Here is a 26,617-nt window from a genome sequence, read left to right as displayed (position 1 = left end):
TCGGGCAAACAGGAGCGGTTTGGGCGGATTACCGGATGGTCGGGGGCGTAAACGTGAGCGGCCAGATTGGTGGCGCCAACTGGTGGTGCAAAGCTCAACCACCTAAACGCAGGGCCAATTACTATATTCTTCTTAGCTGGGGTGTAAGTTTTCGACAGCGGCGTAATTGTGAACACAATTACGCCACTGCCGAAAATTTGCACCAGCAGCGAAGCTGAATAAAGTAGGTTACTGCAATTTTAGTTCTATGTTTGTCTGATTGAGCTCTACAACACTAGGCGGCTGCACCGCTCCGGCCGCTCACGTTTACGCCGCCGATCAACCGGTAATCCGCCCAAACCGCCCCGGTCTGCGGGAATAGCGGACACGCTAAAAGTCTCTAGTGTCCACATAACCCGTGGCAATGGCTGCAGCAGCACGGAGTGTAATCTGGATGGGCATGTCAGGTATGCTTGAAGTGTACGTGTTCACAAAAGTAGGATCTCGGTATCACTAGTGGATAAGTACGGTCCACGAGTGACCAATCTAGTGCATGTTATCATGCATTTTTGCCATGTTGTATATCATTTTCATAAACGCTATTCCTTTGCTCTGTTAACAGTAACAAGTGTTCGTGTGCCTTCAGATATTGCTTTGTATTCCTAGTGCCTTCAATGTTGCGTAACACGGTAATCTTTTTATAGCACTGTTCCTGTTGGAAATTTGTACTTTTTATACCTTTTACTGTTTAATACGCCCCCCTTACTTTATGGCCTGCCATAGGGCCTGTAAGGGTCTTTTGAAAAAAAAAAGTTTATCGACATATTACTTAATGCTTCTTGCTAAATAGGCTAAATATTTATGCAGGTTTATTCCACTTCCTGCTTATTTGTGTTTGTAGGCATTGTAGGCATCCATTTTATTTTTGCCTATTACACAGTGCGCTTCTTTTTTTGTTTTATATGTTTGGAACTGTTTGCAATGCTGGAGCATATATTTCCATATTTTCCTTTCTGCTTATGCTGCACATATGTGCTATTTTTGTCCATGTAAGAATTTGAAGTGTAGTGTGCCATATATGTCACAGGTCTAAGCACGCAGTGTGCATACTATTGTTTAACATTGATATTTACAATTATGTCTGCCTTGTTCTCAAAATAACTGCCACTGGCAAATACACATTTGATGAACTCGAATTTCTCGAAATGAAATAGGAAGGCCTGTATTCATTGTGGTGCAGTTACTTAAGTAATGAGGTGTTTTCTGGTAAGCTTGCTGTATTTTCTCTCACTTTCTTCATATTATTTTCTTTGCAAGCTGCCCCTATTCATGCTGGTAGGCATAGTAGCAATTGTGTGGCTTCTGCAGCAATGTCGCAGCTAGTCTGCACACACTACAGGCTGCTAACAGATACCCATCATTGTTTTTGTGCATTTCTGAGGACCAGCCGTGTCCACTCGGCCAAACTTGTAATGTCCATTTAAATTTGCGGGTCAGTTCATTTAACTTTTCAAGACAAAATTTACGCAGCGAGGGAAGGGAGACCATAAACATGACCTTGGCTAACAACTGACTGTTTAAGTTGATGGAAGGATTAACAAAAATAGCACTGGATGTACGCTTGTGCTGCACACCAGTTATATTGAGAGGGATGGCAGAAGTTGTAATACAAAGGCATAAAATCATGATAAATGGTGTTTGCATAAAAAGAAGTAAGTAAATAGGCACAGACTAATTTCTATTCCTTGCAACGTACAAAGGACGCCTTTCTTAACGCATTGATTATGGGGGCTGGCTCACACTGATTGTTATTTATGCAGTGGGCCTGACTGATACCTCTTGCCAATTCTCAACTATGAGTGAAAACAGATAAACAATCCTAGTCCGGTTTGAAGCTCCATTGCGGATATATGTGGACAAGTCGGACGAGCATACTGGTCTTTTGAGTGAAATATGGTGATCTCATAGGTACATATTTAGGCACCAGCCAGTCCGCCCTATGTACATTTGACCACATGTGACAGGAATACATTACAGTGTCTCTGACCCGTACTGGACATATTTGGTGCTACCTTTAACCAAGCAAGCCTCGCTTGCCTCCTTGCCTTTCTCAATTAAGTTGTGAACTGTTGTGCATATGGTGCCTAATTTATGTTTGCTGGAAATACATGTGCATTGCAGTCCACAAGTGAATTGACAAAGGCACCCAGGCATTGGAGGCTTGCTTAGGTAAAGATACTCAAAATTTGTCTCGTATCTGTCAGGGGTATTGTAGGTTCTTCTTTTGATCACGTGTGTATTTAGTCCAATGTATATCCGGCATGCAGACTAGCCGGTGCCTTAGCATGCGCCTAGGAGAGCACCATAATTCACTCAAAGCAGCAGTGTGCTCGTCCCATTTGACCATCCATTGAAACGTCAAGCTGTGCGCTATTCATCTGTTTTGTTCGCCTATGGCAACCGATTGGTACAAAAAAATCAGTGAGGAATACCACATCCATAAATGGGACGTGTGTCATTCAACGCTCATTATGATTGCATAACAACGAGGAATACTCTCTAATGATGTGGGATAGCAATCACAATGTTTATTTATTAAATTCTTTTTATGCAAGCTTCTTTATCATGCTTCTACGCATTTGTCTTTCAACTTGTGCCCTCTCTCTGAAAGCAGCGTTCGGATGTAAACCATAAAACCCCAGACATGGTGTGGTGTATTTCTTGATTGGGATATATGCCATCATACCGGAGGCCAAGGCAGGCATGACATAGTAGGCTTGGAATGTATGAGAACTGTGCCGGTAGCTGATGCAAATACTCTATAACGACTGGCACATGGATGTCTCTGGGATGCATTGCGTTGCCCGTACACAAACACTCCTATGTTTATTTCCATGCCAAGTAATTATTTAGACTTTCTAATTCACGTTAGCAATGCATAGACACCGCTGTCCTTTGTCAAGTGGAAACCGATATAGCTAAAGTAGTTGACAACATGTACACACGCCACAGCTGATCCGCGTTGCACATTTGTACAGCCAAGAGCAATTTCTGCTTACTGTAGTTACTGCTGCACCCAAAGGCCACACAGTGGTTCCTCAAGAACTTTGTGTGAACCGACACCAGATAAATTTTTCGCAGAACTAGTTATAAGATCTCCAGATCGTTCTGCAGCAAGTGATGCAGCGTGAATTTCTGTGGTTGATTGCCAAGGTTTGTTAATTTTCTGTCCTTTCTACCATGCAGGTTACACGTGCACTCACTTCAAGACGACGATCCTCCACCTCAACAACAGCTTCTCCTCAATGATAATTAGCGAGATTAAATGAAAGCAAAATATCACCTCCGTAAACAGACTGATGCTGTGTTTTCCTTTTATTTACCCTCCTCCAGCATTTAACGAAGCTTTGATATGCCCAATAAATGTTTTTGTTAAATTTGATTCGTTGAGTAATGTCTAACATGCAGCATATGAACGGGCCCATGTACATGTTGTCAAAAGTGCTGCATCCTCGCTGAACATACATACATGCATACAGGCTGCATATATCAAGCACCAAAGACAGTCACTCACAGGTAACATCTTTAACTAAGGTCTGACTGCCATTGGGACACATGAGCAAATGCTACCACACGTGGTGGCCAATATTGTTATAGGAGTGTCATGAGCACCCGCAGTCTAATGTATAAGCTCATTACAGATTCATTAGGAAGACATGAGAAAGTCACTAGAAAACTGCTTTGGAGCGCACATTAGGAAGACATTTCATGCTCACATGAAAAACATTCATAAAGAACTCAACAGAAAAGACGGTGGCCTATGTGTTTTAGAATGATAGGAATGCATAAGGAAATTCCAAAGAAACTTATGAGAAAGTCTAATGGCTGTGATGTCAAAACTCATCAGACTTTCATGTGAAATTCATGTCATATTTTCCTAGGGGCGTGTTGCGTTCGGCACATGCGCAATTTGAAGGGCGTAGCGATCTTACGCACGCATTGCCATTACGTACGCAACGTACGCAGTACTAAAACTGTCTATTATTACAAGGCATTGCTTCTTTTATTGTGATATACTTGTGTTCTGATGTATGGTTCCTATTTTGTCCAGGATGTAACGCAATTTGAAGACAGGCAGGTGGTGAAAGGGCCAGACAAGATGTTCGTGGGATTCACAATCCGCATTTTCTTCTACAGCAAGGACCAATCGTAAGCGCCCGTTAATGTTTCGCACCATGCGGAAGCTCTTGGCGAACCGACGGACCTTTAAACAAAAGCGAATAGCTTTCTTTGGTTTTTACACCGTTTCCCCGATGCCGGCGGGTGGACTGTCTGATCTGACAGAATAACGAGAGTTACGAGGCGTAGAGAAGAGGGCTGTCACGGAGGTGGAGTCAGGGGGGAGAATTTGGGTTAGCGGGATAGAAGGAATGGTGGTGGTGTTTTTGAAGCTCGCTGATTGGTCAAAGAGGCGCCGAGGTCGCACGACAGCTTCAACTCTGTGCGTCGGTGAGGCAGTGGCCGTGCGTGCTGCTGTGATGACTGGCAGAATAGGAACAGAAATTGGAAAGGTGACACAGGCTCCGTTTCAATGGGAGGCAACAATGACCGCCGAGGAACGAGAGGAAACGCTGCGAAAATGACTTTCGGAAATAATTCAGGGGATTCAGAAAGCTGTTCGCTTACTGCGACAGTCATTACGGATGGTTTCTGCGTAACATTTACTTGGAATGGTCCTTTTCTCTACCAAGTGTTTTATGTAACCTGAAGCCAGATTTGCGGAAATGTCAGGAATTGTCAGGATTTGCGCTGACGTCCGGAGTAGGCCCACCGAGTCACCAGCTTTCGTTACACAGCTTCCAAGACCGGCGCAGTTTTCGAGCGCAGCTCTTGGGCGTCCGTTTCAGCGGCGAGCGTCGGTGTAACCGAGCGAACGAACACAACGAAGGACGGAAGAGCGAACCCGAAGCTCTGCCGGGGACAAGAGATGCGAGGAGAAAAGCGGAGGAGGAGGGTATGATGAAAGCGTGAGGAGAAATGTGCGGCGACGATGCCCACGAGATGGCTCCAGCGTAGCTGGGTGGCCTATCTGCGGCAGCTGGTGTGAAACGAGCCCATGCGTCACCAACTCCTCTCGTGATCTCCAGATTGGCGAGAGCCGGCGCGTTTGCAACGTGACGCACGAGACAGATTGTCCGCGCCAGGCAATGTGTCGCGAAATGAAAACACGTCTGTCTCTCTGTGTTTGTCTGTAACCGTTTTCCCGCCAGGTTGGCTATGTTCCACTCCCCATGTGCCACTTTTCAGTGAACGTGTGTGACGCCAACTTGGGTCACGGGATGTGTTGCCCATTGATGTATGTTCCGCTGGATATCCGCCACTTCATATGTGTCTTAGGCATGGGTCCACGTATCAACAATTGTTCATTCATGTCCACGGAGACGAGGTCCGCCGGAACCTAGCAATAAACAGCCTCTTTCTTTCCCGAAAAAGGGGGAAGCCCGATTAGAGTCGTAGTCAGCTCGCTCTACAGACAGACGGCGCCCTTGAAAGACCTGTTTATTCTTTCACTTTGTGCAGAGTTAACGCACTTGTAAGTCTTTGTAGACATTTCGCAAGATATTGATGTATGCCTCCTGTACTCCTTGATAACTCCATGCCTATGACTGCTGGTATATGCACTGAATCAAATGTGTTTAATGAATTATGAAAGCCGTATATCGAGGTTTATTGCACTCTGCAGATTTTTCAATTACCTGTTTGATGACATGGTCACGATCGACCGTAAAATATTTCTTCCGGAATCTAGCCTGCTCTCTTGGTTGATTGAAGTCAAGTGTTGCCATGATTCGATTGGGAATTATCTTGGTTAATTTGCATAAAATACTGAAAGCAAGCTAGTGGGCCTATAATTGAAATATTTGATGTGTGTCTTCGTATGGAGTAGTGCGCTGGCATTCTTCCAGCTATCGGCACACTTCCAGGCACTGAGTGTACTCAAGGCCACGCGAGTTGAGCTGAAAAGCCAGCGGCCCTTTATACGTAAGGGGCCGCGAGCCTTTCAAGTATATTATCTCCTCCATCTTTGATTAGATTGACCGTTATTCCGTCTTGCCGCTTTTCCCCGGTACAAGTAGTGGGAAGCCCCTCTAATTTAATCTCTAATAATGATCTAAAAATAGTAATAATTAATCCCTGCTTCAAATAAAGGTTGCGTGTCGGCTCTGGGTACTGTACACGTCGGTATCGAATTCCTCTGCTGTTTTTACTATATCGCCGATATTGCTGATGATATTACCCTGCTTATATTTCACTTCATACCGCTGACCTTGTCCTATGTCGAGTTTTCCTCGCAAGATTTCATGCTGCGGACATCTTGTATTGCTTCCTGAAGGTTTCCCACGGTATTATCTCGAATATCGCATCACTTTCTTCTAGTTTATCAGCTTCGACAGTGACGTGGATTCCATCTATCCTATTGTAGAGTTAGACACTTTCAGAGTTTGTAGTTGTTTTATAAGGTCTTTTCGTGCTTGGTAGAGCTTACTGTATGGTTGCCTCTGAGCCCTACCTCCAACTTGAATTTCACTTGCTGAAATCAGCCTAGTTAGGGTTACCTCCATTACCTCCATGTTACCTTCATCTTCCTGTCCTGAAGGCGCATATTTGCTTGTGAGGACCAGCCTGAATAAGTGTGCTTTTACTCGTACGGCGTCTAAGTTGGTTTGCGCATTCTTGACTAATTCTGCTCTTTCTTCTGATTGAGAGCAATGCTACACCTCTCTCATCTATGGCCCTGCACTATGCTAGTATCGGCAGAGAGTATGAAATCTATTTTATTGCTTGTTTCTGCGTTAGGGCTTTTCCAGGTCCTCTTCCTGTTGCTGTGCTTCGTGAAGAAGTTATTTATTATTGGGAGTCAGTATATTCCTTTCCGTGGATTATACCAACACCACTTTTCTAGCGTTCCTAAAAGCTACGCTGTAATGCCAATTAGTTGCTTGTCTTCTGGCCTTCTTCCCTCACCCCCCCACCCCCCCACACACACCTTTACATCGTAGTCGCCCATGACCATGGATATTGAGTTTGCACCTTTTGCAATAGTAATTCAACATCTTCATAAAAGTGTGCTATTTCTTCTTCATCATGAATGGAGGTTGGAGCGTCTGTTAGTGCCACCATGACTCCAAATCCACTATTTAGCTTTAGTACAATGACAGAAACCTGGAGGCTTACGAAAAGGGTTCTACTCAAATTGAGGACGACGCAACGAGCTATGGAAAGAAAAATGATAGGTGTAACGTTAAGGGATAAGAAAAGAGCAGATTGGGTGAGGGAACAAACGCGAGTTAATGACATGTTAGTTGAAATCAAAAAAAAAGAAATGGGCATGGGCAGGACATGTAGTGAGGAGGGAAGATAACCGATGGTCATTAAGGGTTACGGACTGGATCCCAAGGGAAGGGAAGCGTAGCAGGGGGCGACAGAAAGTTAGGTGGGCGGATGATATTAAGAAGTTTGCAGGCACGGCATGGCCACAATTAGTACATGACCGGGGTTGTTGGAGAAGTATGGGAGAGGCCTTTGCCCTGCAGTGGGCGTAACCAGGCTGATGATGATGATGATGTTGATGACAATGACAGCTACCCTGTCATTAGGGCTGTAGAATTTAACAAAGTTGCGCGATATGTCATTATGAATTAGATATCCTACCCTGTATTCTCTCTTATCTAGAAGACCTCAGTAGCAGAGGACGTGGCGTTAGGTCAGCACTGAATTAACTTCACCAGTTCTTGTAATTTCACCAAGGTGAGCATATCTCAGGCCACACCGAGGATATAAGTATGTCTTGGATATATATATATATGTATATATATATATATGTATATATATATATATATATATATATATATATATATATATATATATATATATATATATATATATATATACGTTAGTCGAGTTGGACATGCCAAGCTAGCCTAACTGGAGAGGTTTCGTGTTCCGCAGCTGCTGGTGGCGACCGAGGGACGTGCCTCAATCAACAGTGTGGTAAAGGTGGTACTGGCGGAATAATACAGCAGAGAGGCCAATTCTTGGTCGAGTAAGGGAGCAACTTCATTTCAGCTTAGTGCGCCGTCCTAATTTGGTTGCACTTGTACCATTATAGCACCAAGGGCTCTCCGTATTTTATTTTTCAATATCAAGAGCGGCTCCTAGTTTGCAAAGTCTAGTGGACTGGACATGGATTCGAAATAGACCTTCAGATTGCAAGACCGGTGTTGTACATCTGCTCCACGCCACCACTTTAATACATATTCATGATCATTGCATTCATATATAAGATTCGGGTTCAATTCCGCGCAGCGCCGGAGAATTTTAGAAGATTTTTGCTGCCACTGCGAAGTGGTACAAAACCATGAGCATACACCGAGTAACAAAGTAGCCCATGCTGACTGAAGAAAGTTGGAATCATAACGGTTCACCGAGAACCTTGGAAGAGCGGGAAATGCAAAGTAGCACATATTTAGTGACCCATTGTTTCGTCCGAACACCACATAGGCGTTAATCGACATTCGCCACGTATAAAACTACCCCCTCTGCTATCCAGGCGTCAACATAGCGTTGACACCGACGTTTGAAGGGTTCCACGAAGCGCGGTCACCCCACCATTACCTAAAATCCTGACCAAAGGAGGAAAAGGAGGGAACCACGACGACGAACTGAGAGGAGCAGCTAATTAGACGTTTCCGACGAGTCAACCCACCATCCCTACAATCCAGGCATCAACGCAGCGTGGACACCGACTGTTGAAGGGTACCACGAAAGGCGCTCACGCCATTATAACCTATAAACCTGAGAAAAGCATGTAAAGAAGGGGGGCCACGACGACGAACTGGGTGTTGCCGATTGCTTTCTCGCCACCGATTCCAGACCTGCCTCTTCAGAGTTGCGGGTTGTTGATAGCATGTGCGCGGTATCTCAACAGAGTGAACAATTACGATTTACTGCTGGACAGTCGTCAGATTCCCTAGTCGACTCACCTAGGGAAGACGGCGGTAATAAAAGCGGAGACTTCTCGTGAATAAGAGAGAGGGTGCTGGTGTGAACTTGAACGTTTACCTTGCTCCAGCATTAAGTAGGCTTCCGTAATTGGAGCCATGTAACTAAGCTAAATAAACCCTTTTTCCGTCATTTTCTGCAATCTAAAGCAGTAGTCGATGGGCTTGGTGGATTCCATGCCCTGAACGCCACCTTAGCCGCGACACCAAGTGGGTGTAATGAAGAACAGCACATACCGAGCGGCCGACGCAACCAGTGCCCTAAATTAGCGTCAATGAGGTTAATCGAATAGCAGAACATACCCAGAGGACCCAAATTGGCGTGAAACAGGTTCACTGAAGCGGCGCACGTACACAGTAGAACATAACGAGGTGGCCAAGGCAGCCTCAAGGCGGTTCGCTGAAGGGCGGCCCGACCCAGTAGCACATACCTAGTTGCACATACCGACTGTCCCAAGGTAGCGTCAGCGAAATTCACTCGAGTGCGACGAATGCCCACTAACAGAAACCGAGTACCCCAAGGTAGCCTCGAAGCAGTTCACTGAAGTGTGGCACATAAGGAGCCACCCAAGTTGGCGTCTATTAAGTTTATAGAAGAGGACCACATACCCAGCGGCACATACCGAGTGCCCCGAGTTAACGCCAAAGAGTTTCACTGAAGAGCGGCACATACTCAGTTGACCACGCCCAGTGACCCAAGTTCGTGTGTGCTTGCGCGCCTGTGCGTGCGTTCGTGCGTGCGTGTGCCCGTGTTCGTGCGTTCGTGTGTGCGTGTGCGTGTGTGTGTGTGCGTGTGTGTGTGTGTGTGTGTGCGTGTGTGTGTGTGTGTGTCTGTGTGTGTGTGTGTGCCATGCTGCCGGGAAATTGTTAGAGACGTGCATAGGCGAAATAGAACCCGCGTCATATATAGTGAGACAATTCAGCGTGAATACATATTTGCGCACGCGCCAATCTCGTACTTCTTGGCCGCGCCGCTAGGTTGCACAACGTGCCTAGTGAGGACCGTGAGACAGGAGCCCCCAGGAGCGTTTCGGAGGTGACACTGCGGTATGTCGACACACTGCTTTAATGAAAGTGGGTGGACGATCATCATGAGTTGGGTTTCGCCGGGTTCTTCTGGTAATTAAATTCTTAGCGCGAAACAGCGCAGATAGAATCATGTTTCGGAAATTAACAGCTCAAAACACACAAGGGTGAAGGTGAAGAAGAACACGACCTTGTCTGTTTTGCGCATCTAATTTCCGAAACATGAATCACGCCCGACTCGCCCAAGTTTGTCTTATAGTACGCAAACAGAGGTTTGAGCGAATACTTTATCTATTCCTATTACAGCGAAATAACGAAACTAAAGAAATTTATTCTTGTGTTGTGTATCTCTTATAGTTCCTATATCTTTGGGTTTCATTCTTTCTTCCTCAGAGGCAATGCAAAATTATTTGCATACAAAGGTGTAGGTGATCATAGATGGCTAATTGGGGCCGAATTTCTTGACAAAGGCATATGGTACCATGGACGAAAACCTTTTGAACTAAGAGATTATAAGCGCGCTCACATTTCATTGCCGGACGACGCCGTACACTCGCTTGCCATCCGAGTTATAACGGAGGACATATTAGAGGTGAGAATTCTCTTGCTATCATTACCATGAAACCAGATGCCGCTTTAACAATGAGCGAGTTTCCGTTTTGAAGTTGTTTTTAGTGAGCGAAAAGTGCCTCTAAACAACAAAAAAAGAATAATTAAACGCTTAGTTACAACGTGTTTCTTCTGTACAAATGCTAGTTATTTAGGGCCAAGCTGTTAATACCACTAAAAGCGCTCAGAAACGTTATATGCTGGTTATCACGTATTTCCCCGAAAAATATCATTCGCAGTGTTAACATTCTTGCGCAAATGTGGGAAATAATAAGGGTTTATTTAGGCAAACGTGCGCAGAGTGGTTTACTTACGGGTTACTAAATCATTGAAAAAGAAAAACTAACTGCAGATTTGTGTGACCTTCCGGAATCACAACCCAATTTGCAGCAGAGATGTTTATGTGGAGCTCTTGCAATAACAATTTCAATTACTGTAATATGGGATGTCAACAACAGAATTGCAGTGGGCCACTGATTACGTGAGCGAGCACGCCGCTAAGGCGCAGAGAGATGTCCCGAAATCCGCAATTGTACTACAAGCCCTGTCACCAGGGCAAGAAGACGCTCGCGTGCACCATGCAATCGGATAAAAAGCTTACCCACCGTCCCTTGCGCGTCGCCTCGTCTGCGTCTGCACTCGCCAGCGGCGGCGTCTCCGTGATACACGGTGTAGCGCGCGCTACAGTACTGGGACCTAGAGACAAGCAACCGCACAAGTACCAAACAGCAGTGGAAGATTCATTTACTAAAAAAATCTCACTGCCCATCCACTCTGTGAAGAAGGATGACCAGCGAACCTGTCTATGTGGTCCCCTAATGGCGAACCGCACCTCCGCCGTTGATCGGCCCGGCATTGCACAATCTTCGGGGTCGGCCCACGATTGGGGAGTGCTTAACGCCTGCTTCACCTCCGGCGCGGGTCGGGCCGGCACTGCACTATCTTCGGGATTGACCCAAGTGTGTGGAGTGCTTAACGCCTTCTTCACCTCCACCGCGGGTGGGCCCGGCATTGGCACGTTATCGCACAATTTTTCCGATATCTTTCAAAATTCAAATATATCACGGAATTTTCCAGGCACCTATCAACTACTGCAGTCTTGTATAGTTAACTGCTATGATAAATAGTATGAGAATCCACATGTTACAAAAAGATAGTTCGATATATTTCAAACATGCCCTGCTTATCACACACTGACGATGCATTTCAGACCTATAAGATTATGGCCTCTCATCACGTCCAGTACGCCAATACGTCGGATGACCTTGTAGGGTCTGAAATAGCGTAGCAATAGTTTCTCACTCAGTCCTCGTCGGCGTATCGGCGTCCACACCCAAATGCGGTCGCCGGGCTGGTACTGGACGAAGCATCGTCGGAGTTTGTAGTGTCGGCTGTCAACAGGCTGCTGGTTCTTGATCCGAAAGCGGGCGAGCTGTCGGACTTCTTCGGCGTGCTGGAGATAGGTAGAAACGTCAAGATTCTCCTCGTCAGTGTTGTGCGGCAGCATGTCGTCGAGCGTTGTTGTCGGGTTTCTACTGTAAACCAACTTGAACGGCATGACCTGTGTTGTTTCTTGCACCGCCGTGTTGTAAACGAAGGTTGCATACGGCATGACGGCGTCCCACGTCTTGTGCTCGACGTCGACGTACATTGCTAGCATGTGGGCAAGGGACCATTCCGTGAGACCATTCGTTTGCGGATGGTAGGCAGTTGTCCTCCTGTGGCCTGTTCGGGTTCGTACAAGCTAAAAAGGGGAAAATTCAAATATATTCAAGGAATTTCAAGGCCCATTTGGAGTATCTTCAAGGACTGAACACAATGCTACATGCAGCAGTTTTCAATATCAGGTTCAAATTTTACTGAACAATGTATAAAAAAAAACATTTCAAGTAGGGGTGTGCGAATATTCGAAATTTCGAATACGATTCAAATATTTTCTTTATTAGAAGCGTATTCGATTCGAGGAATGCATATTCGGGAATTTCCGAATATTCGGGGACGGCCGAATATTGGTAGAAACGGCGAATATTCGGACAGACTTTGAATAATTGAGCAATTAACAAATTATATGCTTGCTACGCATTCTCCTACGAACATGTTTGTTCACAAAGAACTTCGCATGATCCGCTTATTATCTGTAGGCTCTGTTGCAGCCTATCTGCATAACGCCCGTGAGACATGATCAGTAGCGGTTTCTTTTTTACCAAGCTCTATTCCAGGATTTTTTCATAACGATATATGACGTAATTTGGTGTTCTGTAAGTATACGCAATAAAATATGTAGTGAACATATATATATATACAGTGAAAGCTCGTTAATTCGAACTTCAATAATTCGAATTTATGGATAATTCGAACTGTACGATTTGGTCCGGCCAAGCTCCACAGAAGTCTATGTATAAAGAAGTCCGTTAATTCGAACACGAGAAGGTTCCCTCACGGATAATTCGAACTACGCTCGCCTGGTACACGGCCAGAGAAACGCGCCCACTGCCTACACACAAGGCTGTATTGCCTCCGAAACGGAGAGAACGGCGAGAGAAGGCAAAATCGGAAAAAAATCTAACCGACGCGGGGTTAGCCAGAAGGCAGCGGCGGCTGCCGCCTCTCCGTTCTACGTAACCTCCGAGACTTCTTGCCTGCTGCGAATCTCGGAGGCTTCGCAAATCTTGTACAGCTGCTAATGCTGTGCGGAGATGGCACGGCAAGCGCCAAAACACAGCGAATCAAGTACGTCGCAGCTGCGCTTGCAATCAAGAACCAACGAGTCAGGGCCTTCGCCACCTTCACATGTTCAGCTTTTTTGTCTCGGCAGTCTTCATCGGTTGTGCACCTCTGTTTTCAGCTTAGGAGGCATCGTCCGTCGCGATTCATTGTGACGGTGTTAAGCCTCGGCTAACGTTCGTTTCATTGGACATCGGTGGTGTGGCACAGTCGGACCCAGAGCTTCGACTCGAAGATCACTTTTTGACTCACCAAATTTCTGACATGCCCTACTGCTTCCAAATCGCAGTGTACTGTTGCTCTCCTTCACTTTCGTTAGTTAGAACTTTCGTTAATTCGAACTGAAGCGGCTTCCCCTTGCGGTTCGAATTACCGAGCCTTTACTGTACATTATATATATATATATATATATATATATATATATATATATATATATATATATATATATATATATATATATATATATATATATATATACATATGCATATATAGTGTTTTACATATGTATATATGTAAAATAGGAGTTTATGGAATGCTTTTGACGATCTAATGACAGGGAGAAGACACATTCGACATCTGGCCCTCAGACGGAAATTGCAGCCTATGCGAAAAAGCCTCTTCTGGAAAGGGCCAAGGATCCCTGCGAGTGGTGGCAGTCCATTCGCCACGTCAAGTAGCCGCTTTTAAGTGCACTCGCCCAGAAGTACTTGGCCATCCCTACCACCTTCCTAGTGAAAGAGGCTTTTCTATTGGTGGAAATGTTGTCACAATGCATAGAGGGCGCTTACTTTCTGAACATGTTAAGCAGTTAATTTTCCTTTACAATAACCTGTAACAAGGACATTACCTGACTGAGAGCATTACCTGACATTACCTGATATTACCTGAGTGCATTACCTATAATGAGTGCCTCTTTAACCTGAAACAGCCTTGTAAAATGCAATATTATTCTTAAAAGGGCAATAAAGCTATTGTAACCTCGTTTTGAACTTTTAATTACTACACACGTATTCGATATTCGATTCGATATTCGAAGACCGTTTTTTGCCTTATTCGTATTCGATTCGTATTCGAACATTTCAATATTCGCACACCACTAATTTCAAGGAATAGCTTGTATTGCACTAAATCAACATAACATTACTGACTAAAGTCGAAAAAAAAACATTTCAAGGAACAGCTTGTATTGCGGTAACCAACATAATATTACTGAACAAAGTCGAAGAAAAACATATCAAGGAACAGATTGTATTGCACAAAACCAACATAAAATATTGCCACCTGGTGTTTTGAGCCAGCGTTGCGTGCCCAGCAAGAACGGCGATTGAAGACGACGAAGTCCGAGATCTCGCGCCAGCTGGAGAACCGTCCTTTCTGTGTGTGACATTTTCGTGTCTGGCTGCTGTTAATGCTGCTTACTCTTGCCTTAGCGCGTGACAAACTGGTGGAGGTGCTGGGTAATATAATCTATGCCCAAAAGCCCTCCGGGCAGCAGGAGCTCCAGCCCCGTATCGGTGGTTACGCCTGTTCACCGCGCCAGGAGAAGGATCTGTGGACAAGCCCCTGAGTTTGGACTCCTCCCAGAGAAAATGGCAGCTCCGACCACCCCAGCTGGTATGGAAGGCACAACGCCGATTCATTGTATGCTACTCAACCCGCGAACGCCGAATCCCTTCCAAGGCGCCATACATGATGACGTTGAAGATTGGCTGGTGCACTAGGAACGTGTTGTCGCGTTCGACAAGTGGGATGACGCAGGCAAACTGAAAAACGTATATTTCAGCCTTAACGATGGCGCACGCGTTTGGCATGAGAACCGTGCAGATGCCCTAACTTCATGGGCAGAATTCAAATGCCGGGTTCTTGAGATGTATGCGAGCCCTGATAGCCGAGAGCGAGCTGAGCATGGTATCCAGCCCCGTATACAAATTCCGAACGAAGGTGTCGCAATGTATGTCGAGGACATGACGCGTCCCTTTCGACGAGCCGACCCCAGCATGTCGGAAGAAAAGAAGGTGTGGCACCTGATGCGCGGAGTGAAAGAGCAGCTGCTCGGCGGTCCCGTGGGCAGTCCTCCCAAGACTGTGTCAGAATTGTTTTCCGAGGGCTTCACCATGGAGCAGACTCTTCGCCAGCGGACACCATCATACGAACGCCAAGTGAACACTGCCTCACCTACGGACTTCTTCGGAGCTCTCAGGGGTCACGTCGATTTCTTTCGAGAGCTCACTCGTTCCGTGATCCGCGAAGGACTCCAGAAACTGTCGGTACTTTCACAGCCGACGATCAGCTCCTTCTCCACCATTCTCCGTGACGAAGTCCAGCATGCGCTAAGAGAGCCGCCCTTCAGCACAGAAGCTCGACCGCTATGAAATGACAGCCCCCGTATGTAACATTCGCAAGCCTTGAGGCAACCTGCCCCACCTCGCTCCCCGCTTCGCGCCGCGCGCCCGGCCATGCTAGAGCCCGTCCAAGCTGCCTCGTATTACCAGGACCACTGACAGGCCGCAAGAAAATCAGACGTGTGGCTGGCACCTGATTGCCGTCCCCTTTGCTTTCACTGTGGCGAAGCTGGGCATGTCTACCGATAGTGCTCCTATCGAGAGCACAGACTACGCGGATTCTCAGCGAACTCGCCGCGACCTAGGTTCGGCCAGCGTCCTCCTGAAATTGAAGACTACGTTGTCCAGCAGCGCGGATCTCCATGAGCTCGACACCAGTCACGCTCTTCTTCGCCACGGCGGTTTTCTCCTACTCGCCGTACGTATTCAAGCGTGGTGCAGGGTCGGTCGCCCAGCCCACGACGGGAAAACTAACCACAGCTACCTTTGGGGGTGAGGCCGCTCATCTGGACCTGCTCAAGGACCCTTACTGACGCGTACGTGGACCGACGATACATCGACGACGACAGGACCTGCTGATTACGGAAGAAGAATTTCTTTGGACATTCCTGTGCTGCTCGACGGTCGTGAATTGACTGCTTTAGTTAACACTGGAGCGGATTATTCTATAATCAGCGAAAAACTGGCTACCCTTCTGAAGAAAGTGACCACGCCTTGGAATCAAACGCCAGTTCGTACAGCTGGCGGGCACATCGTCACACCACTCGGCATGTGCACGGCACGAATACAGATTCGCGGCTCTACGCTTTTGCCAGTTTGAGCATTCTCCCTCAGCGTTCTCGAGACCTAATCATCGGCATGGACTTTCTCAGGGAGCACGGAGCTATCAACATTCGACAACGCCTCGTCACTTTCTCGCCAAAGAGCGCCACAACGACGACCAACACCATTCACCCTCGAGCATCTCTTCGTGTCATCGATGATGCTGCCACGTTACCACCACGTGCAAGTGTCGTGGTTCAAGTGGCATGTGACAGGCTCGTACATGGTAGAGCGGTCGCAGAAAGCGATCGCTCTCTGCTGCTTTCTCATGGTGTATGCGCAGTAAGAAGCCTTGTCAATCTCCACGAAGGCCACTGTGAGGTTCTTGTCACCAACTTCAGCTACGAACACCGGCACCTTTTCCCCGGTACTGTCATCGCCTACGCCGACCCAATCGCGATGTCACGGAATGTTTTCTTTCCGAGGTAATCGGCACTGCTGAAGTACGTCTTCACAACGTCGACATTAGTCCAACACATCCTGAAGAGAAGAGACAACCCCTGCGCGAGCTGTTGCTTGAGTTCCACTCTTGCTTTGCACGGTCGTCGATGATACGTCAAACATCGATTTAGTTATCACCTTTAGTTATCACCTACGCGAGCCGCACTCTGTCACGCGCAAAGTCCAATTATTCCACCACAGAGGAGTGCCTGGTGGTTATTTGGACTACCACAAAGTTTAGGCCGTGTCTCTATGGGCAACCCTTTAAATTTGTAACCGACCATCACGCTTTGGGCTGGTTGACCAACCTCCGAGACCCTTCTGGACGATTGGCACGTTGGAGTCTGCGACTCCAGGAATTTAACATCACCATCGTTTACAGGTCAGGCAGAAAACACGAAGATGCTGACACGTTATCACGAGCACCTGTTGAATCTCAGAATCCTGACGAGGAAGTCGACAGCGCCTTTCTGGGAGCCCTCAGCGGGCCGGATCTGCTCGCTACACAGCGATCGGACGCTGAGTTAAGAGCCATCATCGATCACTTAGAAGGCGGCATCGCGTCCATTCCTCGCCCTATTTCGCAACGGTTGTCGTCATTTTGCCTACGAGGGGGCATCTTATACAAAAGAAACATAGGTGCCGGCGACCAACCACATCTTCTAGTAGTACCTCAAGCCCTTCGCGGCGACATCCTATTAGCCTGAAAGGACGAGCCGACATCTGGTCACTTCGTCTAACCAAGGACTCTGGACAGGGTACGGCAACTGTACTACTGGCCTAGGCTGACTGCTTGCATCAAACGCTACGTGAAAGGATGCCGTGAATGTCAGTGCCGCAAGTGACCACCCTTTATGCCTGTAGGCCTTCTACAACCCATAGACCCCCCGCATACGCCGTTTTATCAAGTTGGAATGGACCTTCTTGGACCACTTCACTTGTCTTCCTCCGGAAATAAGCGGATCATTGTCGCAACTGACTACTTGGCGCGTTACGCTGAGACGAAGGCACTACCATGCGGGACAGCATCTGAAGTTGCCCAGTTTTTTATGCATGACATTGTGCTTCGGCATGGCGCACCGTCATTCATCATCACTGACCGAGGGACGGCATTTATGGGGAAGCTTCTTGACGACATCTTGAAGCTGAGTTACACGAGTCATCGAAAGGCCACTGCATACCATCTTCAAACTAACGGCTTGACAGAAAGACTAAACAAAACACTGGCAGACATGATCGCTATGTACGTGGATGTGCAGCACAAAACGTGGGACAAAATTCTACCATACGTAACGTTTGCGTACAAAACAGCCACGCAGGAGACTACACGCTTCACCCTATTCCGCCTCGTTTATGGTCGAGATGTCCAAACTATGCTAGACGCCATGATTCTATATGAAGATACCGACCAGCTTGACTAGCTAGCCCCTGACGTCGAGTACATTCAGCGCGCCGAGGAAGCGCGTCAACTGGCCCGTGTGCACATAAGACAGCAGCAGTGTACAGATGCAATAAAATACAATCGCCACCTTCGACAAGTTACCTATGAGCCTGGTGACCAAGTTTGGGTTTGGGCACCCATTAGACGGCGAGGTCTCAGCGAGAAACTCCTGAGCAAGTACTTCGGACCATAGACAGTACTAAGGCGTGTAAGCGACGTGAACTATGAAGTGATTCCAGACGGAGACCGGCCATCACCCAAGCACCGTTTACCAAGCGCAGAGACTGTACATGTCGCCCGCCTCAAGCCGTATTTTACACGGTGAAGTGTACTAGTGAAACAACCATTTTTTTCCTGTCGTAGCGTCGTCCTCCAAAAAACTGCGAAGCGTTTCTTTTGTTCCCGACCACAGAGCACATTTTTCCGTGTGCATTTCCACATGTGTGCCCGCGTTTCCTTTTTTTTGTCTCACCTAATTTGTGTAGTTCCCGTGTACGTATTGTGTTTGAGCATCGAGTCGATGCTCCACAGGGAGGGGGAATAATGCGACCTGGTGTTTCGAGTCAGCGTTGCGTGCCCAGCAAGAACGGCGATTGAAGACGCTGAAGTCAAAGATCTCGCGCCAGCTGGAGAACCGTCCTTTTTGTGTCTGACATTTTCATGTCTGGCTGCTGATACTGCTGCTTACTCTTGCCTTAGCGCGTGAAATATGTTCCGTCTTGAAAAACACCCTTCAGTGCATTGCACCAATGTCGAACAGCAATCCATCCTGCAAAAGTGCTAATGGCAACTTCAGGGGAGCTCCTGCCACTTTTCCTGAATCTTCTGGCTGAGGCTACAGAGTTCCTCAGTCTTGCTTCGTGCAGCCTTCCTCAGACTATTGCATCTGACCACATACTTCTGATCAGTAGCTGCTTATGCCTTTTCGGCATACGTATCCGCTGAATCCTGGAGGTCAGTTATTGCTGTCTCGAGTTTCTTTTTGTTTTTTATCGTTGCGTCGATCTCTTCGTCGATGCAGTGCCTCTTTGATTCCCTTACATCATCACATTGCTCCTTTTTTTCTGCTACCAGATATGCAGCATACTGCTGGCGGGGAGCTGATAAAGCGGTCCTCAGCTCTTTTGTAATAGGAACGTTAAGGACGCCCCCTGCTTATACACAGCGTCGCATAGAATACGTTGTGAAATGTACGACCGTTTTCTACTGCAATCTGGCGGTTCATGCTAAACCCTCGCTCCACAGTGGCCTGTCCGTGGCAGAGCACAAGCAAAAGCTTGACAACCTTCCACAGTTCCCCATATGAGGAATTAAATTTAATCAGCTTAGTCAAGAACTCTTCCAACCTGTTTACGTTCTTCTCGAGCATTCGCAGGTTATGCATCACTTCCTGCAGGAACTCGCCGTACTCCCCCAGTACAGTGTCTCTTTGGTGCTCAGACATTCTGCCCACTGCAATGAGGGAATCCAACACTCTTCTGAAGCCGGCCAGGCACTCATACGGTTTAGAACACATTTGTCGTGGCTCCAGAGAGGACAAACTTCTAACGATTGGAAATCTCAGTGGACTTCTCTCAAGCACCTGCTTCGTCACACTGATCAAGAAGCATTTGCATTCCATGGGGAACTGGTACACGTACTTCTGGCTTGCTTTAGTTTTCCTGACAGTCTGTTCAGCGGCATGGCCTACATGCACCTTTTCAAGTGGAGTGTGGTTCTGTGTGCTTTCAATATCCACCATCAGCAGACCAGTGACTCCTTTTCCTGAAGACCGAGCACTTCAGAAACTTCGTCCGTAGGTTCCTGACGACAGTTTACAAGTCCTTTGCAAGAAAGAACACCATGGGATGATCCGTTTGGTATTCATTGAGGAATGGCTTGAGGGTCATGGCCCCATCCTGTGCAAATTGAAGCTTTGCTAGCAGTAAGCCATCACAGCCAAACTGACACAAGTTGTGAAATGATCCACACTTTGGGGGGCTTACTTCCTTCTTCCTTGCAGCTGCAATAACTTCTTAATGTCACACCACAACAGCAAGGCTCTCTCATCACAGACACATTCTCCAGCCCCCGGTGGCCAACAAAATTCAGGGGAAAAGTCGCCTGACCGGTCACTGCTGAGAAGTCCTCCCTCCTTGCAGGAGAACCATGGAAAAGCGTGCTCAGACTGGAGAGCAGGCAGTCAAGTCCCCACTTACTTGCTGTAACACCTGCCCTGTAGGCGTTGTGCATGGTGTGGAAGGCCACAAGTCCCAATGTGAGGCATTGAACTAGGTATGCTTGATGGAGGTGCTCTTGAAAATTCTTGAGTAACTTCAGGTTAACATTGGGACTATCCATTGAAATCTGAAGAATTTTCTCAAGAGGGAAAGGCTTGAGCGCAGTCAGCAGCGTTCCTTGGATGTCCTCGGATGTCGACGGCAACATAAACACCGAGGTATAGTACCTCGTTGCCACCTTGTGAGGCGAATTCCAAAACCGGATGTGAACATCCGATGGTTTCCGCTGGAGATAGTTGTTCGTTGACTCGTCGAAGAGTACCACGTAGTAATCGCAACCTCTTATCTCCCGTCGCAGGGCAGGTAAAAAGGACAGCCTCAGACCACGGCATATCACATAGGCACATTTTTCCTCTCCGCAAGAAAATGCTTTGGCCACGCCACTGTCCGGGAACATACGGTGGAATAGCTGGCTGGCTTCTGACGACGACCGATAGGAGAAACGTGATGTGACAACTTTCGAAGTCCACAGAATCTCCGCGTTCGTCACCAGCTCGTGCGCCTTGCAAGCATCGTCTAGGTTTCCCTATTGCGAAGGAGGTGGGACGGCTGACTGTTGCCTCGTACTTTGAACTAAGTACCTTCGCACCGAGCGGTTGGCTGCAATCTTCATGACACCAGCATGCTTAGCATTCTTCCAGGGGCGTAGCCAGGGGGGGGGGGGGAGGCTTATGGGGCTTCAGCCCCCCCCCGAAATTTTTTTCGTGTTGTCCATGCACCGCCGACCAAAGCGACCCCCGGCGCCGGAAATCACTCTGGATTTTGTCTAGAATGCCTTTTTCACGCTCGAAAAGACATTTTTAACCGCGAAGATTGCAAACTCGGGCTGGATTTCGTGGCAACGCCCATACACCGGGAGTCACATAACGTCAAGCAGTCCCATCCGAGCACAAAGTTTCAAGGGCGCTTTGTTGGTGAGCGGGCTCACCGCGGCATCTCACTGAGGCCACGGAATCTATGGAGCACATGGATATCAATTGCGAAACTTTATGGGTATAAATTTCATAAGCTCTTCATGTGAAAGGTGCATTGAGATTTCCAAAGTTGTGCTTTAGATTTTCAATTGCGGAACTTTGTGGGTTTAATGTTGTTATAAACATTTGACGCCAAAGGTCTATTGACTTTTCTAAAGTCTTACATAGGAACATACAAGACAAGCCAAATCAACACACTAGCAGATGAGTTGACAAAGCAGGTAGCGAGGTCCAATGAGACGAAGCGTTGGGGTGGTTCATTTGTGCCGTGATGTCACATAAAAAATATCAACATTTTTTTTAACCTACGCCAGAACATCCATGTCAAGACACTAAAGCCAGCCAAAGTAACTACGTTCTTATTTATTTTTTCCCCTTTGACTTTTATTCCTGAGGACACATTTAACCTCTTCAATTTTTTTTTTGTTCTCGCTACCCTACCCGCGGGCTGCCAGAGCCAGCCAGAGCGGATACATTTTTCTCGTATGGCCCCGACCACCGTGCGGTGCACTTCGGTGCGCGTTCGGTTTGCTCTGGCCGAGTGGATTTTCACCGGACAGAGTTTTGGACGCTTTCTGGCTAACAGACGAGAAAAAAAAGCAATGGTCGCTCGCCGCCATCACTGTGGGGACTCGAAGGATTGCACCGCATTCCTTGAGCGGGACCTTTCCAGAAAGCATTGTTTCGCCGCTGTAGGATACTGTGCAGTATGCGTATGGTTCTCAGTGGACCAAGCGTCTCATGTTTTCTTCGGTATTTCTTCCGTAGCCCCATTAGGTGCCCGAAGTAGGCATTAGATTCTGGCCAACATACTTTCCTATGCGTTTTTTTTTTCATTTCGGTGCCTCCGCCTCACAGAAAAAAAAATACATTGTTGCGGCGCAGCGAATTGTCGCATGGTGAAAGTTCGATTTTGATACTTCTTTTGCGGAAAGTAATGGGCGACGGGACGCTTCAGTTGCCGGATACATGTATTATATTATTGCGAAAGCAATTATATGGACACTCCAGGCGCATTCCTGCCATCGCCCTCATGTTTCGTATAAAGGCCAAGGGTGATAACATTGTGACCACGCTCTGCATGCTGTATGTGCGAGTGAAAACGTAGGAGGGGAGGTGGAATGGGTGAGCCGACGATGGTGGCTCAGTCTTGTGTGCGCAAAGGAGAAAAGCGGGGAGCAAGCGCGCCGCCTTCCGTCGCGCGCAATACATCGGGGGGCAGTGGATGGAATGGGGGCGGAATCTAGGATTCTTTGAATCTATGATTGTGCAACATGTTTATTTGCCTTGTTTGACGCATTATATACAGTTACTTCTTCTTACATACATAGACTCATTGGGGACTTATACGTATATTTAAATGTCTTGTTGCGAGGTTTTGTGTATACATGCAGTGAACTTTGTTTCCAGTGACACTTTTTTGTCCTTTATCAAGCCGTATTTTCGCATTTGCATATCCCATTGTATCTTTGCATTCCTAATGTACGAGGGCGAGTCAAATGAAAGTGTGCCTACCCTAACCACGCAATAATGGTTCGGTTCATTATCTGCGAGGCATGCGCGTAGGAGAACGGCATGTCTCATTTACAAAAGTGACACGCAGGTGTGAAGATAAATGTTCTTTAATGCTCTCATACACTGGGTTGAATATGGTTGCGTCACATAATGGACACTTCAAAAGTTGAATAGCTCGGTGTCGCGAAGTTTTTGACAGCCGAAGGTGTTTCCAAAACAGAAATTAATCACCATATGACTGCCGTGTACGTAGAACACTGCATTTGATTGACCACTGTGAAGCGTTGGAGCAAACGGTTCAAAGGACGTTGCAAAGACATTCTAAGACCGGGCCAAAACCATCGTGCAATCACCCACCACACAATTTCAAAGGTTCATGAGCTGCTGAAACAAGAACGGAGGATAAGCATCGATGAACTGGCAGACCGTCTGAACATCAGTCACGGTTCGGTTCACGCCATAATTCATGAGCTTTTCGGTTATCGGCTCTTTGGTGCGCAATGGATCCCCAAGATTTTTATCCATCGCGAGAAGACGGAGAAGTTTCGCGCTGCCTTGACTCATCTGATCGGCTATCACAATGAGCATGATGACTTCTTGTTTGCAACTGTGATCGGGGACGAACCTTGGTGTCACTACTACGAGCCTGAAACACGACGGCAAAGCTTACAGTGGAAACATTCGAATTTACCACACCCAAAGAACGTAAAGGCCATCATTTCCGCTGGAAAGGTGTTGTTGACTTTTTTTTTTTCGATCGACAGGGTCCATTACTGATAGAATTTGCTAAATCTTGAGAGGCTATCAATTGTTTCCGTTATTGTGAAACGCCAGAACGGCAGCGTGTCGCAATCAAGAACGAACAACGTGGAAAATCGACGAATGGGGTCATCTTGTTCCACGACAATGCCTGTCCCCACGTCGCTTATGTGGTTAATACAAAACTGGCAAAGTTCAAGTGGGAAACGCTGCAACATCCGCCATGCAGCTCAGACCTGTCACCTTGCGACTTCTACATTTTGGGGCAACCGAAAAAACAGCTCAAGGGAACCAGATACAGACTTTTTGAAGCAGCAACCCAAGGAGTTTTTTAAGACGGGAATCACGCAACTCGTTAGTCAATAGGACAAATGACTAAATTCTTATGAAGACTACTTTTTAATAAAGTACCCCGTTGTTGGCTCATTCATTTGACTTGCCCTCATAAATCTTGCCGAACTCCAGCTTTTTATACGTGCTCTCTGTCGCGACTATAACTTCGGTGCAATTACTCACGATACACGACAAGGGACAGCTACTCGTGCGTAATATATTGGAACAAACGACAGCGTCATTGAGATTTTTCACTGGCCATTGCATATATACAAGAATGTAAGCACGGTTCTTGAATGACAAAGTTTAATTAACATATTTGTCCTCAACTTGTTCAGTTCATTGCCTTTTAATTTTTCATATCAGCGGCATGCACTGCTTTCCTGGTTTCGAACTGATATAGTTCTAAAGTTCATGTGATATTTTCTTTACTTAATAAATAGACAAAAAACATGAAGCATTGACGTCAGTTATGTTGGGCACAATTTTTGGCACATACGAGTATAATATTTTATGAAAAAATAATATTTTACTTGTATTTACAAAGCGTAGCTTTCAAGAATTCGTTTGCAGCGTCTTTGGCAACGACAATGCAGTTAATATTCATGTATTTGATCCCTCGATAAATTGTTTAAGAGGAAGCTTTAGCTCGGGCCCAATCCGACGCGGCCTATTCAAATATTTGTAAAACGCAAAAACGCTTTTCTGAGATAATCCTGCCAATCGGTTTTATTGAAATTGGTTGCATTTGAGAGAGAAAGTTAAATCCTAGTGTCTGTTGGAAACAGAACTTTGATTTAGGGCCTGAATTTTGTTTAAAATATTTTGGAAAATTCGAAAGTTTGAAAAAATAGAAGCACGACGTTTACAAACTAATAGCTATACATGAAGAACAGATATTGTGGTTGTGTAAACTGCATTTATTATAACAGTCAAAGCGCACAAGTTTGCTGTGTCAATTTGTATCTTACGTGAATTGGTTACGTTGTGTACAAGGGTTCTGCAAAAGCGGTATTTCCACAATACTAATTTTTTTTGAGATTCATGTGTAACATATCTATTTTGTCCGCTGTAGATGAACTATTAGTTGCAATTCACAGAATTGTGATATCATTTTTCATTGTTGAGTCACGGAGTTTTAAACTTGATAGTTTCGTATTGTGAAAATTTTCAATTTTGGCCAATATTTAATAAATAATTGACCACCTAAATGAAAAATTCGAAGCCAGTAGTCACTAGAATTAAACTTTTTCTTTTAAAGTTGTAAGTCCTCAAACTTGGTGAAGTAGTTGCAGGGAAAAACGAATTCCCCTTCTACATGTACCTAAATAGGAGCACCCGAGCTAAAGCTTCCTCCTTAAGGAGGAGGCTGAGCTGCAACGTGCAGCTACACACACACACACACACACACACACACACACACACACACACACACACACACACACACACACACACACACACACACACACACACACACACACACACACGCACACACACACACACACACACACACACACACACATATATAGATCTATATATATATATATATATATATATATATATATATATATATATATATATATACATATATATATTGGGCCAGTGGCGTAGCCCCCTCCCGAACAAAATTTCTGGCTACGCCACTGCATTCTTCATATGGCTCTTTAACGCTGACAAGCCCATGTTGGTGATATTGAAGGTCTTTCTGCAAGGTCTGCATCTTGCACGGTGCTCACTCGTCGTATCTGGTGCAATCCAGTCTTTGTAAGCTTCGTTGTGAAGCCACGTGCCTCGAAATTCGCTTTTTCCAGGCATTTGCTTTGTATTCAGATGTTTCAGCCGCAACGAGTCGGGTGCAGAAGCGGCCGCACAATGCACTGCCGTCAACCAACATAACAAAGCGCCAAAATCAGGTTGGATTGAATCGGCTCAAGTTGGCTTCAGAGCCGAGTGGCTCCAATGTGGCTAACCGTCGCGCAACATTGGCTATATTAGCACAAACTGATTTTTTACGCCTGAAACACATATATTGAAACACGATACTGCAAATACAAATATTTTAACTGCGCTTATTTTATTAGCAGTCATTTGCAAGTACTACGCTAGGAATTCAAGGGTTTACAAAGAGCAGCAAGAAGTCCAGGATTTGCAAGGGCCTTGAAAACGATATATTCAAATTGAAGGATTTTCAAGGTGTTTAAGGACCTGTGCGAACCCTGCTGGCTGTATAGCAGAATGGCTTGGGTGAGTTCTGCTGTAAAAGACGTTACTCTGTCGGTGATGAGGACTTCTGGGGCACCATGTCGCAGCA

General features: G+C 46.3%; 1 protein-coding gene across 3 annotated transcripts in view; it reads left to right on the top strand.

Moving 5' to 3' along the window:
* LOC139049878 (uncharacterized) overlaps positions 1-26,617 on the top strand; it is a 71,196-nt gene that overhangs the window by 10,912 nt on the left and 33,667 nt on the right. For 2 of the 3 annotated variants that reach the window (XM_070525737.1, XM_070525736.1), the window contains exons 2-3: positions 4,091-4,188; positions 10,461-10,659. The exons of the other annotated variant lie outside the window; for it this stretch is intronic. In XM_070525737.1, the coding sequence (XP_070381838.1) occupies positions 4,091-4,188; positions 10,461-10,659 (297 nt within the window). The remainder of the gene's footprint in view (positions 1-4,090; positions 4,189-10,460; positions 10,660-26,617) is intronic. 3 annotated transcript variants of the gene reach the window in all.

Source organism: Dermacentor albipictus, chromosome 9 (assembly GCF_038994185.2).
Source record: "Dermacentor albipictus isolate Rhodes 1998 colony chromosome 9, USDA_Dalb.pri_finalv2, whole genome shotgun sequence".
Taxonomy (NCBI): Eukaryota; Metazoa; Arthropoda; class Arachnida; order Ixodida; family Ixodidae; genus Dermacentor; species Dermacentor albipictus.
This window is presented reverse-complemented; position numbering and strand designations above follow the sequence as displayed.